This window comes from Homalodisca vitripennis, chromosome 3 (genome assembly GCF_021130785.1).
Source record: "Homalodisca vitripennis isolate AUS2020 chromosome 3, UT_GWSS_2.1, whole genome shotgun sequence".
NCBI lineage: Eukaryota > Metazoa > Arthropoda > Insecta > Hemiptera > Cicadellidae > Homalodisca > Homalodisca vitripennis.
Genome location: NC_060209.1, coordinates 88,850,174 through 88,871,780, shown reverse-complemented (window position 1 = coordinate 88,871,780; position 21,607 = coordinate 88,850,174). Strand labels below are relative to the sequence as shown.

The window sequence follows — 21,607 nt, the reverse complement described above, 5'->3', positions numbered from 1 at the left end:
AGGGGATGTGTAGTTCACTAGTGATACTGGACTACTCACAAGCATTTGATTCCCTTAAACCATGAACTTTTGTACGCTAAGATGCATTTTTATGGCTTTGGCAAAAATTCAATCGAGTGGGTAAAATCATTACCTAGGAGACAGAAGTCAGGTTACAAAGATGGGAAGTGAGACGTCAAACTTCACTTGTCAAAAGGCGAGGTGTTCCTCAAGGAAGTTGTCTTGGACCTATATTGTTCAACTTATATACGTCTGATCTTCCCAAGTTGTGTTCAAAAGCTGTGCAGCTCACCTGTACGCAGATGATTGTTAGTTGCGCTTGTCATACGAGCCTGGCTCCATTGATGAGGCTATTGAGAAAATAAATTCCGACCTAGTGAACATCAACACTTAAGGTCGGTTAACAATGGCCTTAAACTCAATATAGGTAAGTGCATTGTCCTTCATCTTGCCCCACACAATCTGGTGCAGGCCCTTGGTCAGAGAGGAGTGAGAGTAAGGCTCAGTGGGGGAGAGCCTGTCTGTCTCTGAGTCAGTCAAGACTCTCGGAGTTGTGCTTGACAGTAAGCTCACCTTTTCTGATCATATCACTCATGCTATTCCAGCGTGCCCTTGGTAGGCTGAGGGGTCTGTACAGATTTAGAAGTCTGCTGCCAGAATCCGCTAAGCTCCGGCTTATGAGTTCTCTTGTTCTGTCTGTATTTTATTACTGCTATCCTGCATACGGCAACTGTATCTCTAGGGGAGACATAGATCGGATTCAAAGACTGCAAAACTCTGCAGTTCGATTCATTTTCAATTTGAGGCGCTTTGATCATGTGTCACCCTTCCGAGATGCTGTCAGTTTGTCCCCCATGGAAAATGTATGCAGGATCCTGACATGTGGGCATGATCCACAAGGTGCTTGCGCTGGGTGAGCCGCGGTACCTGGTCGAGAAGCTCCAATTTCGGGAGGGAGGTCTCTCAACGCAGTGTCCGCCATGGTGACTTTGCTTCACTTTCCCAGAGTCAAGCATGAGTTTGGGAGGAGGAGCTTTTCTTACTTTTGGCCCAAAGTTGTACAATGACCTCCCCCAGAGCCTTAAACAGACTTCTGTTACTGTTTTTAAAAGTAAACTAAGAAAAATGATTGTACAGTAATTTATTTGTCTTGTTTGGGTGTTATATTTAGGTCTATAGGTTTTAGTTTTTAATTTTATTTCCCAGTATTGTAAATAGTGTAAGATATGACAAGAGTTGTTCTGTAAAGCAGTTGTTATACTGAGAAAAACGCTTGCAATAAAGGCATTTTTATTTATTTATTTATTTTATTCCTGTAAAAGATTAACTTTCTGGTTAACTGCAAAAAAGGGTTATAAAATTGTTCAGATCTATATTATGCACCCTAAATATAATTGTTTTCAACGTAAGTTATTGAGGCCTCATGGGCCTACATAGAACTATCAGATTGTGTGCCAATGTATAAAATATAAAACAAAAATATATTTCTCGGGATAGTTAAGAAAACGTTTATTTTGTATTCTATCATAGTAGTAGATTAGCTAGAAAACGTACTTGAATCCGAACTGTCATTTTGGAGGAATCCAATTCAAAGTGGTCCTATATGTACAGTATGTGGAATAAATGTGTTTATTTATTATAACTTAATAATATAAGTTATGAGGTTTAGATATCCGGCACAACACTTATTACTTTCAAAATAATTCTGTAATATGATTTGAAGGACAAAAGATTAAATTTTCAAAAAAATCTATAAAAGCTAGCTTATAACCTACATAAACAAGCTATTCAATCCTGCTTAAACAATTGGTCCTAATAATTAATTGATCATTAACAGCCAGATTCGCCGATCATTGTTATCGGCCAGTTGTGTGTGCCAGAGCAGCAATTAAATCAGCCGTTTTCACCGCATGCCGAGAACAATACAAGTTCTGTACTTAACGAGCTAATTTGTAATGTTTGTCATAAAAAATGTTTCAATTGTTTCGTAAAATGCATAAATTATAGTTTTTCACTTTGTTTAGTTTAAATGAAAAGCCTTCCTAATATAGTGATATGTATAGTTTATTAAAAGGTTTTTAACGGCCATTAGGTATTGATGTGTTCGCGTGTCCTAGGGATAAATAGGATTTTGGATATTAAGTAGGTAAATCATTCGTATCTTATAAAATTAACTATCCTTTTTGAAAATAATTAAATGTTATCAAACACAACCTACTTGGGTGCAATTGCTTTGGACTGGAAGCATTCACAGAAAGATACGGAAATTTCAAACATTGAAATAACAATATTTATTTTTGCAAAGAAAGCTCCTTAAGGACTTAATAAAAAAAACCAAGATTATTTCCCGTTTCTCCAAATTTTTAAATGCTTATATAAATCTCAATGTGTAGTAACTATATATACACCTTTGTTAATTAAATAATATTTTGTATTTTAAATTTTTTCTAACTTCAATAGTGGCGTAACAAACGACATGGCGTGATAATAGATTCTTTGACCAAAATTGTAACTAGTAAAATGTTAAGATAATTGCATTTAATCAAAGCCAAAGTTGCTCAAAATGACTAGACATATTATTAGCAGATTTACTATTACCCTTTTATAAGCATAATAATAGTATTTAATTATAATTACTTTCTAAAAATAAACATATTATGTTCTTCTTGTATTTTAAATAATAATGTTGTATGGATTCTACGATTACAATGAAACATATTATTAAACAAGTTTGTGTTTATATATTTGTTTTACGGGTCTCGTAATTATATCACCTCTTCAATATTGTAACTAGTAAAATGTTAAAATAATTGCATTTAATCAAAGCCAAAGTTGCTCAAAATGACTAGACATATTATTAGCAGCTTTAATATTACCCTTTTATAAGCATAATAATAGTATTACAAGTAAATACTCTGTTATTGACAAGTTTGTACCAGATAATTTTTTTTGTAACAGATTATAATTAACTTGCTTTTTCTAAAAATATATATATATATATATATATATATATATATATATATATTATGTTCTTCTTGTATTTTAAATATTAATAATGATTCTACGATTACAAACAAACATATTATTAAACAAGTTTGTGTTTATATATTTGTTTTACGGGTCTCGTAATTATATCACCTCTTCAATATTCTGTTGTTTTAATTGTTGTAATTTACTTACATTATTCTGCTCAAATTTTAACCTTCGGATTGCTCTGTAAATAAAATAAGTTCCAACGAGGCTTATTTTTATCTTTACTATGAATAAATGCATTTCTTAGCTGGGTGGTTTGAGCATATTTCCATACGACAAAATACTCTTATTTAAAATTACTTTTTTTAAAGCTCTTAGCATTTTGATATACTCATCAGATGCATAATTGAGTGCACTACGATATTCTGTCACATTTACAAGCACGGTGGAGCAACCGAGTTTTAAACACATAACGTAGCTATGGTAGTAAGGGTTGATTCTATTAGAATATTGGATGTAGCTACTGTTCACCTTCCTTTTATTGTAGTATCTGGTATCTGATGCTGTCTCAGGCTTGAGACTTCGTAGTACACTCGTTGTGCACCTGATGAGAAATGAGACTACCACTTCACCTATAGGTGTATCTGATGTCGAAACGGTTTTAAGGTTTATTATGAGCTTTTTCGTCGCCGACTTTCATTTTAACTCTATAGATTAACTCTCCAGATTCCAGAAGTCAAGTCTGAGACAGCGTAAAATAACAGATGCTGCAATAAAAGGAAAGTGAACTGGAGCTAAATTCAATATTCAAATAGAACCAACCCTTCCCACCATAGGTACATTACGTGTCATTTTCATTCAACTGTTTCATTCAAACTGTTTTACTGTTTTTTCCACATAAAGTGCTATGAACAATAAAGGAATTTCATTATATCCTACTATAGGCCTACTTAAATTTGCCAAGTATAATACTACATCGAGACCAAATGGTTTCAATCCATACAGTCAAATCCTACACTGAGGCTTAGTATTGATTCGGAATTAAAATTCTCCAGTTATTTCCAAATATATGTTTTACATTTGGATAAACATATCCCGTATGCCTACAAAACGAAAGATTTGAAATAGTTATAAATCAATTTAGGAAGTATCTATAAATATATTTCTGAAATGTATATATATATATATATATATATATATATATATATATATATATATATATATATATATGTATAAGGAAAATATATTATCATTTGTTTATCTAATACAACTTTTCTACTTAAGTAAGGCGTACTGTGTCTGTGGTTTGTACCTGTTATATGTGTGGTACATCTGATGTTAATACAGTTGCATTAAAACCGTCTCATCACTGCAAGGATGAAAACGTCATTAGCTGGCTACAGGTTACTGGCAGGATGCCTCAATCAACGGACCTGCCAATTACCTCTCAGGCGTGTTTGCCCACACCATGTCTAACTAGGCCTCATCCTATAATTAGTTAAACATCATTACTTCGTGAAAACATAACTTAAGTCCTAGGTAGATAATTGAGTACCGACCACTAAATTGCTAATTAATGGTGTCCTGTATATTGTTTTCTACGATATATCTCGTTAGTCCTGTAATAACTCTAATTAGTCAAACGTGTAATTTAGTCAAACGGATTCAAGAATTCCGTAATACGTTTTTCGGTACTAAGCACTTGTTAAGTAGACATGAAAGACTTTCCTCTCATAAGTTTCACTACTGATACATGTAGTTTCTATAAAATACTTAACTGTAACTCTGCTTTTAATCATAAACTTGTCAATTATTTCAGAGAAGTGTATATTTTCACACGTAAAATTAAATACCATTTATGCATATAACTAACAAAACAATCGTTCACTTATATTAATAAAATTAACTTAACATGTGTCGAAAAGGCTCGTAAGAGGGACACCCTCAATAATTAATCTAATAACTAATTAGACAAAGATGTCAAACTTGAATTACAACGCCTCAATTGACTCTTGAAGAACACAAATATTTATTTTGAATAATTTACTTTTGTGATAAGTTTTGGAATTGTTTTATTATTAATTATTTATAATAGGTATACTGAAGTAAAGTTGTTTGATTTGGACCTATACTTTAAAATTTGAATCTTAAATTGTATAAAACGACAATTGTATTCATTGTCCTCATCGGCTATTTTTATAAAATTTAAGTAATCTCTCAGATTATTGTTTAGTTTAGTGTTCCAGTATCACACATAGTTTATTCAGCGTTGTTTATATTTCAGTTAGAAGTAAACCATTCGGAGATATAGAAATAAAACATCCTTTATTGATAGATACATTTTCATGCTGCATTTTTATTCATCTTTTAAATTCAAAGATTAGACTTTATTATTTAAACTGTGTAACGCAAGAATCACAATAATGATAGAAGTTTATTATATACATATTAAATTATAATATCATTAAAACTTTGATTTTGATAAAGTGCAGATTTAATATCCATAAATAATAAGGAATAATATTATAGAGATAGCTTACCCTTCGTAGTCATGACTGATCGATGCCAGTATCTCTAACAGGTGTTCTGAGAAATCCTGGAAAAAACATCAAGATCTAGTCAAATGATAGCTTTGTTGTTTAAGAGTGAAGTATTCCTAAGTCATGCAATATATTGAACATTAGTATTTACTAAAAGCTACACCAACATGTAGTAATTTAATATTTAGATGAAAAATGTTTATTTAAAGACTTAAAACAAAGTAAAGAGTTAGAATTTTTAAAGCTTATTGCAGATAGTTTGTTTTTGTAATAGAATGTGTTGTCCCTCGGTGTTAAGGGCCAAAAATTTCGACAAATAGATTAGTGAAACCTAATACTGAGCTGAGAATTCATGAATCGCCTAGGCGGCAGCACCTGCCAGAGTACCATCCTAAGACGAAACGCGCCCTGATTGGTCTGGAGGCTTGGAAACGGGAGAGTCGGGCGATGTTGAAGCCATGCTCGGGAGACGGCTAACTCGTGCGGAACGCGACAGACGTTAAATTAGGCCCTCTCTCTCTCTCTCTCTCTCTCTCTCCTCCTCTCTCTCTCTCTCTCTCTCTCTCTCTCTCTCTCTCTCTCTCTCTCTCTCTCTGAAGTTTTACTTTTCGGAAGCCAAATTAAAAAATTCTCAATTATAAATTTATCAAACCGAATTTTGTTATTAACCTAATTCAAAGAGCGTGCTAGTTTTAATAAATCATATATTATTTCGTTGTTTTATTTCGAAAATTTTTGGAACAACCTTCCTCCCCACGAACCAAAGAGAAGATCTTTCGCCTCCCACTGGGCAAACAAAGGCAGGCTACCATAAATGCTTCTTAATTTGCTTTGAAAAATACCCAGATTTAACTTTACCAGGAAATTAATACACTCTAACAGAAGTTATAGATTTGTTTCTGAAATGACAATGAATAGGTAAATTACAAAACCTGTTTGATAACTTAAGGCTTAATAAAAGTGTCTAAATACTTCAATTTCACTGTAACGCTTCAGTGCAGGAGGATAAAGAATTTAAAGGACATAAGTATAGAAATTCGGTTTATATTTGACATGGTTTGAAGTTGGCAAATTTAATAACACAGCAATATGGCTCTACGGAAGAGAAAATGGTTTCCCACAACACACTTTACGGAAACTGTCTCAACACCCGTAGACCGACTGGATGTTGCTTTTTTACTGCGATGAGTGAAAAAATATTCATGACTTTAATTTAATATTTGATGAATGTAAATTTCTGCAAATTTCCCGCATATTTAATATTTTACTACAGTTTTCTAAATTTTCGTAATTTTTCAAAACGATAAAACCTACTTCAAACTACAGTATCGCATAAATGATGATGTAATATACAATACTGATTGACTAATAACATAATTTCACGCCCTAAAAGTTAATAAGTAAATTAATAACATACATTGATTCTTATCACGCAATATTCTTCATACGACTTCCATTTTGTAAAATTATATAAATGAACAATTTACTAAATAAAGCTAGAAAAAAAATGAAAAATAATGACTGAATCATGACAAGTAGTAGTACAGGAACATAAAAGTTAATTACAACCGGGCAGATTCAAGGATTCAAAGGCTTATTTTACTTGGGGTAATTGACCTGACTTCCTTTTCGCATTTTCAGTGAAGTCACCTTTTGTGTTTTTGGCATTGTAGAAATTCATGAGACGAATAATATATGTTAGTTAATGTAGCTGACCAACAATGGTTTAAAAGAATGTTTATAAATTTAATACCTACATGGTTGTTAATTGGTAATTTAAGTCTCATTTTTAAACATTTTTATAACTTCCTAGAGATATTAGAACGGGGCATAACACAGCAGTAATAAGGATGGGAAGTTATACTCTATTTATACTAATAAGATAGAGTATAATTATCGTTTAACTTAAAATTAAGTTCCACAAGTTAATATGGGACAATGGGCATTACTCAAATTATCCACAAGTTATAAGATACGAGTATTAATACTTATTTAAAGAAAATATACACTCCACAGGTTATTATAGACTATTATATAATATTTCTTATTGTTAATATATTGGATGATTCATTTGTTATACACATACAAGGGAGGAGTACAGCACGCCACGTGTCACGTAACAGTTCGCTGAGGTTGCGTGCAAAATTCTGTCTATAGCTCATGTCATACTTAAAACATCCTGTGGACAAATAGACGGACATTTATTGTTAGAAATACAAATGTTAACATCCACGACAAAAAAAAAGAAATTCTTTCAGCATACTGAGTGCTTTAATGACGCTTAGAGAAATTCTATGGTATGACGTATACAATCTTATAACTCGTTTTTCTCTGTATAAAAATGAAGTTTTAAAGCACATGATACATTCAAATTTTTGATCATAAAGTCAGGTTTAATAGCAGTGTTATTATTTAAACTCTGCCATTAAACCTGAATAATTAATATTTCCGGTTAAGTAGGTAGGGTAATAGAATGCAAGATTTCGCTGAATTCAATCTTGTCTGCTTAGTTACTTTTTATTTATTGCATGAATATGCTACATGTGTGGATATGTGATACACATACATCTCATACGATTGCACTCAACTTGTATACGAATGTATTTGTTCTGCTGTTATCGCTGCCATCATGGTTAACCCTAAAACCAATGCACAAATAGTTGATAACGCTAAGCCAAATCCCATACAGTGTAATGAATCATCAATGAACTTAGTGTTATTTGTACAAACATGAATTTTATTGGAAAATTTTAAGTCTATACGTTTGTTTATGTGGGATATGGGGCGGGTGTATGGATAAAACAATGTCCAGTCCCACAAGTTTAACATTCAACCAATTAAATGGCGATTATATATCCAAAATGTAACAAAATTATAATATTTCAGAAATATATTTACTTCACTTCATCAAAGAAAACAGTGCAGTATAAAATACCATATTAATATCCACTTTAATTCGTGGTAATATAATCCTACGTGAGCAATCATATGAAACTAAACCACTGTATTGTTGAACACTTAAACATTTACTTAGACGCCTCAATGTACGATTATGATATAAAGCTTCAAATGATATAAACTGAAACTTTTGATGTCTCTGACTCTAAATCGAACAATATGAATCTATTTTGTGTACCACAGTTTTTGACCACCTTGCAGGGTAAATTCATACTCAAAACTTATGACTATTTGGCATGCATTGGCTAATCAGTTACTAGTAAGGACTTTTCATTACAGGTTATGTTAAAACGTAAAGCCATAATTACCAAACTGGTTCATTTACATGTTTACTGTATTAATCTGGAGATTAAAGCATATTTCAGACAGAAGCAACCAATTAAAGATCCGCATTTTTGCCCGTTAATGCTCTATAATAACTATTAATGTTTCAAAAAACTTTAGAGCTTTAAAAAATACGTTCACTTTCATGAGATATATAGTTCAGACAATCCGTATTTACTATGTGTTATAACTAAATGAAACAGTACATCATTTTTGATCAAATTATTTACATGTCTGAAGAAGACAACAGAATCCAAACCCACTAGAAGTAGTGATTTCTTATTGTTCCACACAACGATGAAAAATATTTTTAGGTAACTTCAGACGAAGATGACTCCAGATTCCAGTAGTCAAGTCTGTTACTACAGAATCTAGACGCTGAACTAAGAGGAAGATGAATTGGAGTTAAAATAAACGTTCACATAGAATCAACCCACCATAGCTAACTTATAAGTAGAAAACTCGGTTTCCCCACCGTGCTTAGAGATTATATCTATGCTAACATCGTATTGCAATCAATTGTGAACCTGATGAAACAATTACAATACCTCCAGTGTCACTGCAGTAAGAGGAACGTTATTTACATTTGCATATTTACATTTTTGGTTATTTTCTTTTTATTTGTTGTGTTTCTTTATATATAAGTGAAATAGTATATATATATATATATATATATATATATATATATATATATATATATATATATTATATATATATAAATAAATAAATATATATATATATATACTATTTCACTTATTTAAATGAAAAAATAAGATATAAAGCTTTTATATATTTCGTGGGATTTGATACCCATATCTTCAGGAAGCATAATATAAATATCAAGAGAACAAGAAACACAACAAATAAAAAGAAAATAACCAAACATGTAAATACGCAACCAAAACATTCAAAAACTCTGCTGTTATATCATTAATGGCATAGATGGAAATTTGGAAAAGTTAATTTAATCTTAAATTTTAACCATTTGAGTATTTTTATTTTAAAAGTAACTGATGTGATTGTTCGAGATTTTTTAATTTTAAGCTATTTAAATTTTCTTTAGGGCAAGGGAAGACCTTATAGTCAAGACCTTTAAGGTCATAACATTCTTCAATTTTGTCTTTTTGTGCTCAGCAGCATGTTTCGCCAATGGCTTCTCCTTGTCTTTATGGAAAATATCAAATCTGTGCCCTGTTATTCTGCCTAATAAGGTGGTTAGATGTTTGTCCAATGTACTGTTTGTTACAAAATTTACAAATTATTTGGTAAATTACAGTCTTAGAGTCACAGTTTACTTTGCCAATGGTGGGATATGTTAAACCTGTTACGCTACTTTTGAATTCCCTAGAGTTTTTCATCATTTTGAAAGAACCGCAACGTGGTTTGTTGCACGGTTCACTTAGTAACGGGTTGGTGTAATTTAGGTAGTTTAGGTGGACAAGTTTGTTTTTCAAATTTGGAGGTTTTTTAAATATTACTCTAGGTGCTTTACCCATAAAAGTTTATGTATCTGGAGAGGAAAGTAGGACATTATGGGCAATTTTCATAATACTGTTAATTTTGTGTAGTCCAGGAAAAAACTGTGTAATAAACTTTGGTTGTGTTTTATAATTGAAGCTTGGTGGATGGTTTGGTTTGTTTATTTGATTTTTTAAAATTTTGCCTGGGTAATTTAAATGTTTAAAACTTTTATAAATATATATATATATATATTTATATTTTATAAATATATATATATATTTATATTTATATTCATCTATTTTAAAGATATAACATAAGTTTCTTTTTTTTGTTAATCACTGACTATTGCTAAAGTAGAATTACTTTATATTAAAATAGTGTAATACTTCCATAAGTGTCCTTGTTGCAATTCAGTCACAGATAATTTTACATGCGTCATTAACTGCACGTTACGTAAGATAATAACCAAAGTAATATTAAATTAATTAACATTAGATTCCGTTTACTTACTATTTAAATTTAAATATAGCTCACTGAAGAAGGCAAGTATATGGTAAAAACTGTTTTATTTCACAACATTTATGATACTCTGTTATTAAAGGGTCTTATAACGAAGCAGCGCCGAGCTTATGAGCACCAAATGGCGCCTCTCAATAACATCACATACAAGGGTTATTGTGTTGAGGCGGCAGCTCTGCTCCGTGCTGGGGTCGACTTGGTATGTGTAAGCTTTAAAGTGATAAACATCTAATATTGTTTTAAATTAAGTACAATTTAAAAAAATACATGCACTGTGTTGGCGTAGTCAATAAGGGTGATGATTTTGGTAACTGCACTATTTTCTACCTTACTTTCCCATTTAAAATAATTTTCATGTTAAAACGGAGCAATTAAATTTGTATTCAGCGTTTTAATTTAAGTGCTTCAAGATGCAATTCATGAATACAAAAAAGTATAGGAAAAGTTTCAATCTATCCTCAAAGAATTACAATATATACACATTTAGCAATTTTGTAACCAGGTTCCAATGATAGCGGCTGTATTGCATGTATTTGAGTTATAATTTCAGATAACGACTAGTTTACTAATTATTTATGATGATATTACATTTTACTGTCATATAAATTAAGAAAGGGACATGTTTTAGTACTAATTAAGGCAATCTATTGAGACAATTTGTATAAGACGTAGAGTATTTAATTTCCTCAGGTCTTATAAATTTTACATAAATACAGTAGAAATCCTTATCCTTATTTTCATCTGGTTTTACTTGATCTGAGTGCACGTATACTTGTCCTTATCCTTATAAATATTACTTATTTGAATTCTTACCATTTCTCTTGGAATTATAAAATGGTTTAAAAACATTTTATTTTTTCAGCAGAGGTATTGAAAGGGCAGTAACTAAAATATTTATACAATTTCTTAAGTAAATGAAACATTTTTATAAATAGAGTACGTATAATTCCCTCAGTCGTATTTTCATGTAAATACTGTTAAATTTTTATACACATCTTCAGCATCGTTTCTTTAGGCCTGATTTCACTTATAGTTTTAACAGTTGTGAATTACATAATTTTATAAAATAAAACAAAATTCAACCTTATAAAATGCTATTTCTTCATATGCTGAATAAAGAATAAAATAAATTCTGTTGGACTCTTTATGGTCTATAAACCAAATATATTAAGAGTAAAAGTATACTTAACTTAATGAATACCTCATACCAGTTGCAAACGCCCTAACTTGTTTACTATACATAAAGCTGTATAGCATGCATGCAGCTGTCGTTTACACTTGTGTGCACAATCGCTTTATATACAGATTTTTGTCAGCTTAACTTACCTGATCTCATTACCTCAGGGACATTACATCGGAACTATCTTTGTTACCATTCAAATAGCCGTTGTGCAACTTTGTGCAGCCAAGGGTGCACATGTTCGTTATATACAGACTTCTGTCAGCTTCACTTGCGTTACAATCCCATCATTACCACAGGGTTATTGGATAGGAACTATCTTGTTTAGCATACATACAGCTATTGTTCCACTTGTGTACAGCCCAGGGTGCACAACCACATGATATGAAGATTGCTGTCAGCTTATTTCGACTTACAATCCCATTTCATCGCTTCAAGCTTTAAATAAATTAGCAAATAATTAGATATTGACAAGAAAACAATGATATAAAGTCTCAAATTATCGGGATTAAATTAACGCTCCGGTTAGTGTCCAATTAATTCTCGTTGGATTCAACATGAAATAAATTAATTTTCTACTTATTTTAAAATAATAAAAGAATATTACTACTCAATAAAACAACATTGGAAAATGATATATATACCAATTCAAAACAGGTCTGACCTCGTTGGCCATAATCTTGGACAATTAAGTTTGTTACGATCGTTTTTACGCTGTACTCTACGAAAGAAGAGACGCAATAATGTTATTTAAGAGTGCAATGGCTGTAAAATATTTAATTTTAAATTACCACATTTTTCTTAAATCATTTCAGACAGTGAGTTTTTCCTTATATGGGTTTTATTATCTATTGCTTGTATAACTTTATTCACATTTTAATAAATTTATTTATTTTTTATCATTCAGTGAAAACCTTTTTTATATATTTCTTAGTGTATGCATACCAGACCAATTTAGTCTGATTTCCTCGTCTTGGCACTAAGTTATACTATTGAGAGTCTTAATATTTGTTATACATTTTTACCAAATCATATATTGCAAGGCTTTCTGGAAAATTCATAAAAATTCCTTTTTAGGCAATTTTAGTACAATATGTCTGAAACCCTTCATGACAGTATTAGACATCTGAATCCTTTCCGTATAAAAATATCCCCTTTCTTCTAGTGCTCTCCTTAGTTACTTGTCTAGCAGCGAAATCAGCTTTTATTTACGCCTCTCATCAGTGAATTTTAAAGTTGATTCTACAATCAGCAAATCCCAGTAAGAGCTTAGCACTTCTAACTTTATAAGTTTTTCATCACTTAATGTAACAGCTTAATCCAAAAATCATATTTAAATAATGTAATGTTCCTGCGTAAGAAGCTCTTTATGGAGAGAGAGTGATGGGGGGGGGGGCTCGTTAAATTGTTTGACACCACAATGAATCAATATTATTGTAAAAAACTATCTGTAAAGCTGATTCAGGATTAATACTAATTCAACAGACGTGTTGAAATGTTGAAAACTCATATAATATAAAATAAGTGTCTTGAATCTAATAGAAGATATGTCATTCTAATCCAAGCAATATTTCTTCCAAGGCAGTGGAAAGGCTAGATCCTTGGAGTGGTTGTTATATTACTTTTAAATTATAATTCCGTTCAACCACCGATCTTTTCCTGTATTCGATCTGATCTACAGACCACTGGAAATCAGATCGTATTTCTCTAAGTGGGTTAGAGATGGAAAAACTTTCCTTTCTATTCACTGAAAGCTGTCACAATAGTGGAATAAGTTACATTTTGGTGGTATATTTTGTGGTAGTAGTACTATGAAGCTGAAAAAAACATTTTCTTTTCGTTAATTCAGTTTTAAGCCTCACCTGATTATTCTAATGAGCTCAATAGGACTGAAATTAATTTCATATTTTAAACATCATCGTAAATATAGTATTCTCGTAGTTATTGAAGTAAGGTGTAAGTTATTTCGCTGTATTTGTGTAATTATCACACCTCTCCTGTATTTAGTTGAAAACTTTACTGAATTCAGAGTTGCACAAGATGCAATTATAAGCCCTTGTCACTATGGCATAAATGTAATATCCATTACGTTAAACGTAAACGAAAATTACAGCAAAGATTTCTATGAAACTGGATTTGAGCAGGTTCCCAGAGATATCGTGAGAGATACCTTGAATTTCGCGATGTCATGTAATGATGTAATTTATTTATTTCTTCATTAGGATATCAGGCACTGTACCATTGGATGATTATAACCATGAGATCTCATCATCCAATTATTACTGTTCATAGGGCAATCAAAGATGTTTCTGAGGCTGATTATTTGGGGCAGGTCTGATATTTTCTACCCAGTATCTCGTAAATACCAAAAGATACATACAGATAACAACTTAGATTATACAATTTTCCAGAGTTAAAAAATCTTAAGTTACGCAAATCACTCATGCTTTCAGTATTCAATTATTTGGATCCTGCATATTTTAACAGAAGGATAGAAATAAGAGTTAAAGCATGGTTACGTCCAATCTGCAATATGATTTTAATCTAATACAATCCCAGAGGAATGAATTTTCCCTGTTTTAGGTGGCAATTGTGTAATAACATCCATGAACACTGTTTGTATGCATACACGGCTTTCATAAAGGTTGTAGCACGAAAATTACTACTTCCTATGAGACACAAACTCGGAACTATTGCATTAAATATGAAATGAATTTCCTCAGGTAAGTACATTTTCAGACACTAACTACTAACTAGCCCTAGAGAAAATTTCTGGATAGCAGTAGTACAATCCGGAAGTATAGAATGGAAAATATTGAACTTTCAAGAAAACTACTGAGATTTATTCATTTATAAAATTCGGGTTTTTGATTAATTTATAATAACCAAAGTATAACTTACAATGGAATCAGAGGCGGTCGTTGCGTCTAATTTAACTTGACGTTCTTATAAACAAACGGGTGTGTTTCGAAACAAAACCTTGGGTTCGGTTTAAAACTGATAGTTATACAGTACACGTCTTTCACGACTGTATAATTTTACTCAAAACTTAGATAGAAAGTTACTTTAAATTGTATTTTTCAATGTAAATGAGATTATTGTTTTAATTATTTGTGAAACAATTGTTCATTTCAAACATAATGTTGCATTCTATGTTTGTTATCTTCACGATGAAACCTTACATAACCTCAGTGATATACTTATTATATATCATTTAACAAAAACTGTAAACGTTTGCTGTCTGTTCCGTTCACGCGAGATTAAATACATTCATTCCTATCATTTTATTTGTACTCACAATAGTCTGGGTTTTTTAAATAAATTCTGAATATATCTATTGAATAATGAGCTATTTCCATTTAAGTTTCAATAAAAAAATAAATAGTTAATCTCACAGTACACTAATAAGCTGGTTTAAAAAAATGTAATATTGAGAGCATTATTCCTGCAATGGCGGCAGACGACAGGTCTAACCAGTTTACGCATATTTTATGTATGCAAGACTACGTGCACATCGAGCGCTGTGCACTTTATAGAATATGTAATCAGGTGAAATCACAGTTTTAACTCAAGTTTTACAATACTTCCTTTCCAGAATATTTTATATTTCCAGAATACCTAAATCTTATTCAGTGTGATTTGCAATTTAATTAAATAGACTAATTTTTATGTATTGTACCGAATAATTGGAAAATAGTACGTATAAAAGTCATAAACATACTTAAATTGATATATTTATTTGGAATAAATTAAAAAAACAACATGAAAATTGTTCATTATTTCATTTTTAATTGCTTTCAATAGTCTTTATTTTATATACTAGTAGATGGTTATTTTACTAGTGGTTTTAAAAACAAATAAACATTTGTGTAGATATTAAAAACAAAATTATTAAAGTGTAAATTATTTTATTTTTATAAAAAAATATCTATCTGTATACTTCTTAGAAATACTCGTATATCATCAATATCATACTTTATTTATCATATAAAAATAACAACAATATTTTAATTTAACCGTTTCTGAAAAATACTTTTCCTAAAGAATATCTCAATTTGATTATAACATAACAAAATAGTGATATTCGGTTAAATTCCAATGAACGTGTGTATGAAATAAACAGTGTAACCAACAGTTATATTAGTATAATTAAAACTAAAAATTAATAGAGTAGTTATTTTTAGATTAGGTTTTTATACAATACACATACATACAGACCGGAAGGAAAGCATGTATAATATCTTAATCATCTCATTCTTTATATTGATGCTCGAAACCAATTGTTGAAATATTGCTCATCCGTCCTTTAGACAGACGCATATAATAGATCATAAAATTATTATTGTAAAGCAATAAAAGTTTTACTGAACTCTTATGTACGTATGCCCAGTTTTATGTAGCTGTAAAAAGCATTGATTATGCTGGCCTATCAGTATCCAACACAATACGAGACTGATGCATGAATAGGTATAACCAACAGTGCTATACAATTTTGAAAAGTTAAGTACACTTGATGCATCAATATTATACTATATTATATATTTTTAGATACCCAAATTAAACAGAAATCCCAAAATATAACCAAAATTAATTCAGAATCTACGACCAATTGTTCTTCTTTACACCACGGCCTAATTAGAATGCCATTTGCCTAGAACTTCACACACCGTCGAACTATGGTCAGAGTTTTTAGCAATTAAACAGTCCTTTTCGAGAAAGGATTGTCATAAAAGCCATCAGAAGCAGGAATAAAGGAACGTAATGAGCGTGCTTGTATTACAAAGCCTAACGCCACAACGTCTACTTGTCCGTGAATTTGGACTTTAAAAAATAGTTTAATATTGTTATTTAAATATATGTTTATTTATTTTGCTCAAAAATTGTGTGAATGAGGTTGATTCAATGTGAGTATTGAGTTAGCTACAATTTCCTTTCTTTCTTTTTTTTACCTTTCTTTTAACTGCAGAGTCTGTAATCTGATGATGTTACAGACCCAATGTTTTAAATTCAACATACATGTAGGATGAACCCTTTCCACGTTACATGTAGAGAGCTCGGTTGCTTTACCGTTCTTAGAGATCGTGTCTAAAACATTGTATTGAACTCAACCGTTCACCTGATGAGACAACAAGAATAGGTGCACCTATTTACCTATAGTACACTATATTTGACACTGTCCCTAATGTCGCAGCCATGTAAAGAGATCCTTTCGAGCTTCTTCGTCACCAATCTCTTTTCGATATCTTCAGATTTTAGTAGTTAATTCTGTTACAGCGTCAGATTCAAGACGCTTTGCTTAGGTGAACTGGAGTTGAACTCACAATTCAAATCACAATTAATAGGTTTTCTTGTTCTTATATTCTCAAGCGGCAGTTTCAATTACCATTATGTATGCTTTTCTGTTCACTAGGCATCGAAACATTATTAACACAATTATATTACACAGGGATCGGACTCTGCATTGCCACGGGTGATGACCCCCAGCACGTACGGCACCTTTGTGTGTATCGGTGCTGGGCAAAACGGAGGTTCGGGCCCCGGGGAACTGGGGTAGGGGCGTTCCACTCTCCTACGGGAGGAGGACCTCCAAGGGGTACACCCGCTCTCGGCCAATGAACGGGCCGCTCCTTGCCGCACGATGCGCTGTGTGACAAAAAAGCATGGACTGTCAAACTACATACAGGAGTAATGGAAAGGAGAAGGAGCAAGCCGCTTTCAAGCGCAGTTCAATTATGCAAAGGTCTCCGACCTTGACGACTGGGACGCCGACGAGGAGACTTAAAAAACCTCCCCTCCGCCGGTGCCGTTCAAGGCTGTTAGTGACACCGGATCGTCGTCCGGATCCGGAAAGAGGAAAGAAGAGGTCGATCTGGCGATGGAGGTGACCAACCCGGAAACACCTCAAGGAATTCCTCCCAGCAACAGCTCTCTTCGTGCGGCATTCGGTCTGCAAATGCTTCAGCAGCAGCATGACGATGCCAGCGAAGAGGAGGGACCTGTCACTGAAAAAAAATGAAAGCTCTTTTGAAGGAGATGGCCAAGGCTCTCCTTACTCAGTGGAACGTGAACAAGGCGATTAAGGATGGAATCCGAAACTCGATGATTTCCTTGGTGAAATCGAGGAATGCCAGAAGATTCAGGCTGAAGGCGGTGAAGCAGGAGCGCGACATCATGAACCGTGTCATATCTGATTCACCTCAAGCTCAAGCTTATCTGGCTTGAGTCTCAGACTCAAGCCAGAAAGCGAGTAAAGCGGCAGAGAGGTTCTTTCGCCGGGAAGCCCTGAGCCTTAGGGAATTGGATCCAGCGCCCGAATCCAGTCTTCTTCTCCTGCTTCCACACAGACTGAGGACGTTCCGGCTGCTGATTTAGTTCCTGCTCCGGTAGGGGTTCCTGCACCAGCAGCTGCTCTAATCCCAGCGTCCAATCCCATCGACATCTCTCAACTCGCAGGGGCCCGCCCGCTCCGCAAACACCTTTGGGGAACTGGGAGAGACGCCTGTCAAAAAAGGAGAGGAGACAGCTAAAGCGCGCCGAGGCTGCCTCAAAAAAGACGCCTGCAAAAGGGAAGAAGAAAGTCCAAGTCTCTGAACCGGTTAAGGAGACCCCTAGCATAACTTCCAGGAAGCCTTCACGACCCAGGCTCAAGAAGCCTAGGCCTGAGGCGATTTTGATCAAACCCTTAGGGGGGCGATCTTTCGCCGATTGTCCTAGGACAGATTAAAACCCAGGCGAAACCGGAAGAGACGGAGACTACAATCAAGTCCATCCGACGAACCCAGAACGGGGATGTTCTCCTCGAACTGGGAAATCGAGGGACAAGGACGGTTTTGCTGCTATCCCTCAAAACGCTCTTGGTGACAAAGGCTCTATTCGAACCCTTCAACCGAGATGTTCAGTGGAGATCCGAGACCTAGACGCTCTATCTACAGAGGACGAGGTGATCAAAGCGTTAAAGAAGGCGCTTCCAGAACTACCGGGAGAAGCGGGAGGTCTCAAGGTCTGGTTGACAAAAACCAAATCGGAGCCAGCAGCGTATGGCAATTGCTGAATTGGGCGAAAAGCCACGCTAATAAGCTGCTTAGCCTCCAGCACCTGAGAGTCGGATGGGTGTGAGTTGCAGGCTCAAACAAAGGGTCATCGTGCAAAGATGCTACCGGTGCCTAGCGTTCGGTCACTCTTCCCGTACCTGCAGAGGGCCCGACCGAAGTTTCAACTGCCTCCGGTGCGGAGACCAAGGCCACAAGAAGAAAGACTGCACCTCGAGCCTCTCCTGTTTCCTCTGTAAGGAGACAGGTTCTGCTGGGAATGCTCTTGGGTCACTTACCTGGTTCTGGTCAGTGCGGTGTTTTTAGATCCGCACTCGAACAGGCAAAAGGCAGAGGCCAATAATCCGTATCCTACAGGCCAATCTTCAAAGATCCTGGGGGGCTGATAATCTTCTAAATCAGCTCGCCCGAGAACTCGGTGTCGACGCGCTCCTAGTCAGCGAGCAGTATCGGGACAGGGACCCAGGCATTTGGATCCCAGACAGTCTAGGTACTGCAGCTTTCTGGGCCCGGAACTCACAAGAAGTTATGGTGCGGAGTCACGGACGTGGCCGAGGATTCGTCTGGATAAGGTTGTAGGGATGTAACTTTCTTCAGTTGCTACCTCACCCCAAACGAGGCCATCCAAGACTTCCGCGACAAGATTGATCGTTTGGAGGAGAGCGTGCTCGGCACCACTGGGCACGTTGTCGTTGGCGGTGATTTCAACGCGAGGGCCGTCGAGTGGGGTTGTATGCCCTCTACCAACTCCCGGGGGAAATACATCTTGGACTTCATCGCCAGGGCCGGGCTCGTCGTCCTCAACCAGGGCGACACGCCTACTTTCAGGCGCCCCGGGCAGAGAAGCACGATTCCTGACGTAACCTTCGCGTCTGAGTCTCTCTTCATTTCGAGGATCTCTGGCTGGAGGGTGGTAGAGGATTTACACGGGTAGTGACCACCAGTACATTGTTTTTGATCTGCATGATTTAAACCGTAAGAGTTTCCGCATCCCGGGATGGGCCACGCCGATGGAACACCAATAAACTGGACGTGGTCAAGTTCACCGAGGTTATATCTCGGGGAGCGCAGGCGAATCCTGGTGAGGCTGGCGCCGAGGCTTTTAGTAACATCCACGATGGAACTTTTTGTCTCGGCCTGTGACCGGTCTATGCCGCGAAAGAAACTCCGCCGTGGCAAGCAACCCCGTCTACTGGTGGACTGAAGAGATTGCGGAGCTCAGAAGAACATGCCTTAGAGCAAAACGTGCCGCCACTAGAGCGAGAATTCCTGCAGATAGAGTTCGTAAGGTCGGATAGTCTACAAAACTGCGAGAAAAGTCTCTCCGCCGAGCTAATCAACAGGAGCAAGGCGAATAGCTGCTGGAGGAAACTTCGGGACGACGTCGATTTCCGATCCTTGGGGTTTGGGTTACAAAGTTGTGACCCAGAAGAAACTCGGCGCCCGCTCTCCACCCTCCATCATGGAGGGCGCCACCATGGAGAGGATCGTCACTGCCCTGTTTCCTGTACATCCACAGCGACCACTAGTTGACTTCGAACGGGTGGAGAGCGTTCCGCTTTTTACTATTGAGGAGTTGGAAACCTCCGTTCTCACCCTGAAAAGCAACAAGGCTCCCGGCCCGGACGGGATTCCCAGCGAGGCTCTGAAGAAGATTTTCACCATCAATCCCGGGTTGTTTGCTGAGAATGTACAATGCCTGCTTGGTTGAAGGAGTGTTTCCATCTCCCTGGAAAACCGCCAGGCTGGTGCTTATTAGCAAGGGAAAAGGTGATCCAGAGCTGCCGTTCGTTACTACAGACCTCTCTGCAATGCTGGACACGGCTGGAAAACTTTTTGAAAAATTAATCCGTTCCCGCATTGTTTTCTGCCGTGGTAGCTGCCGGGGACCTATGCCCTCGTCAGTACGGTTTCAGAAAGGGACGATCAACAATCGACGCGATTACGGAAGTACATAAAGCAGTTGAAAAGAGCCGAGAGCCACAACCATTTCTCCCCGCCGAGTAGTGCTTCTTGTTACGCTTGATGTCAAGAATGCCTTCAACTCGGCGAGATGGGTCGATATGTTGGATGCACTTCGTGACACCTTCCGAATTCCAACGTATCTGTTGCGGCTCATCGAGGACTACCTCCGTTCTAGGCGTCTGATATATGACACTCGAGACGGAGCGCGGGACGGTGGAAGTCACCTCTGGTGCCGCGCAGGGTTCAATACTCGGCCCGGATCTCTGGAATATCGCTTATTGACAGCCCCTCCTGAGATCCGAGATGCCAGAGGAAAACCGTCTTGGTTGGGTTACGCCGATGACGTTGCGGCTCTCATCGCCGCACGCAAACGTTGAGCTGGCCCAGCTAAAGTTGAACCAGGTCATGCGAGTGGTCAACGCCTGGATGTCCGATCACGGTCTTTCGCTTGCTCTGAGCAAGACGGAGATCGTGATTCTCACAAAGAAAAAGAATTGACACCGTCGTCCCGCTGCGAGTGGGAAGGGAAGTGCGTCCAGTCAACGCGTGCCGCCAAGTACCTCGGAGTCATGGTGGACCAATAAGTTTAGCTGGAGAGACCAGATCTTCCGTTCGGGCGGACAAGGCTGCTAAGGTGG

General features: G+C 35.7%; 1 protein-coding gene across 2 annotated transcripts in view; it reads right to left on the bottom strand.

Moving 5' to 3' along the window:
* LOC124357163 overlaps positions 1–21,607 on the bottom strand; it is a 166,654-nt gene that overhangs the window by 79,581 nt on the left and 65,466 nt on the right. For both annotated transcript variants that reach the window (XM_046808671.1, XM_046808672.1), the window contains exon 2: positions 5,514–5,569. In XM_046808671.1, coding sequence (XP_046664627.1) covers positions 5,514–5,526 — 13 coding nt within the window. In that variant the 5' untranslated portion in view covers positions 5,527–5,569. The remainder of the gene's footprint in view (positions 1–5,513; positions 5,570–21,607) is intronic.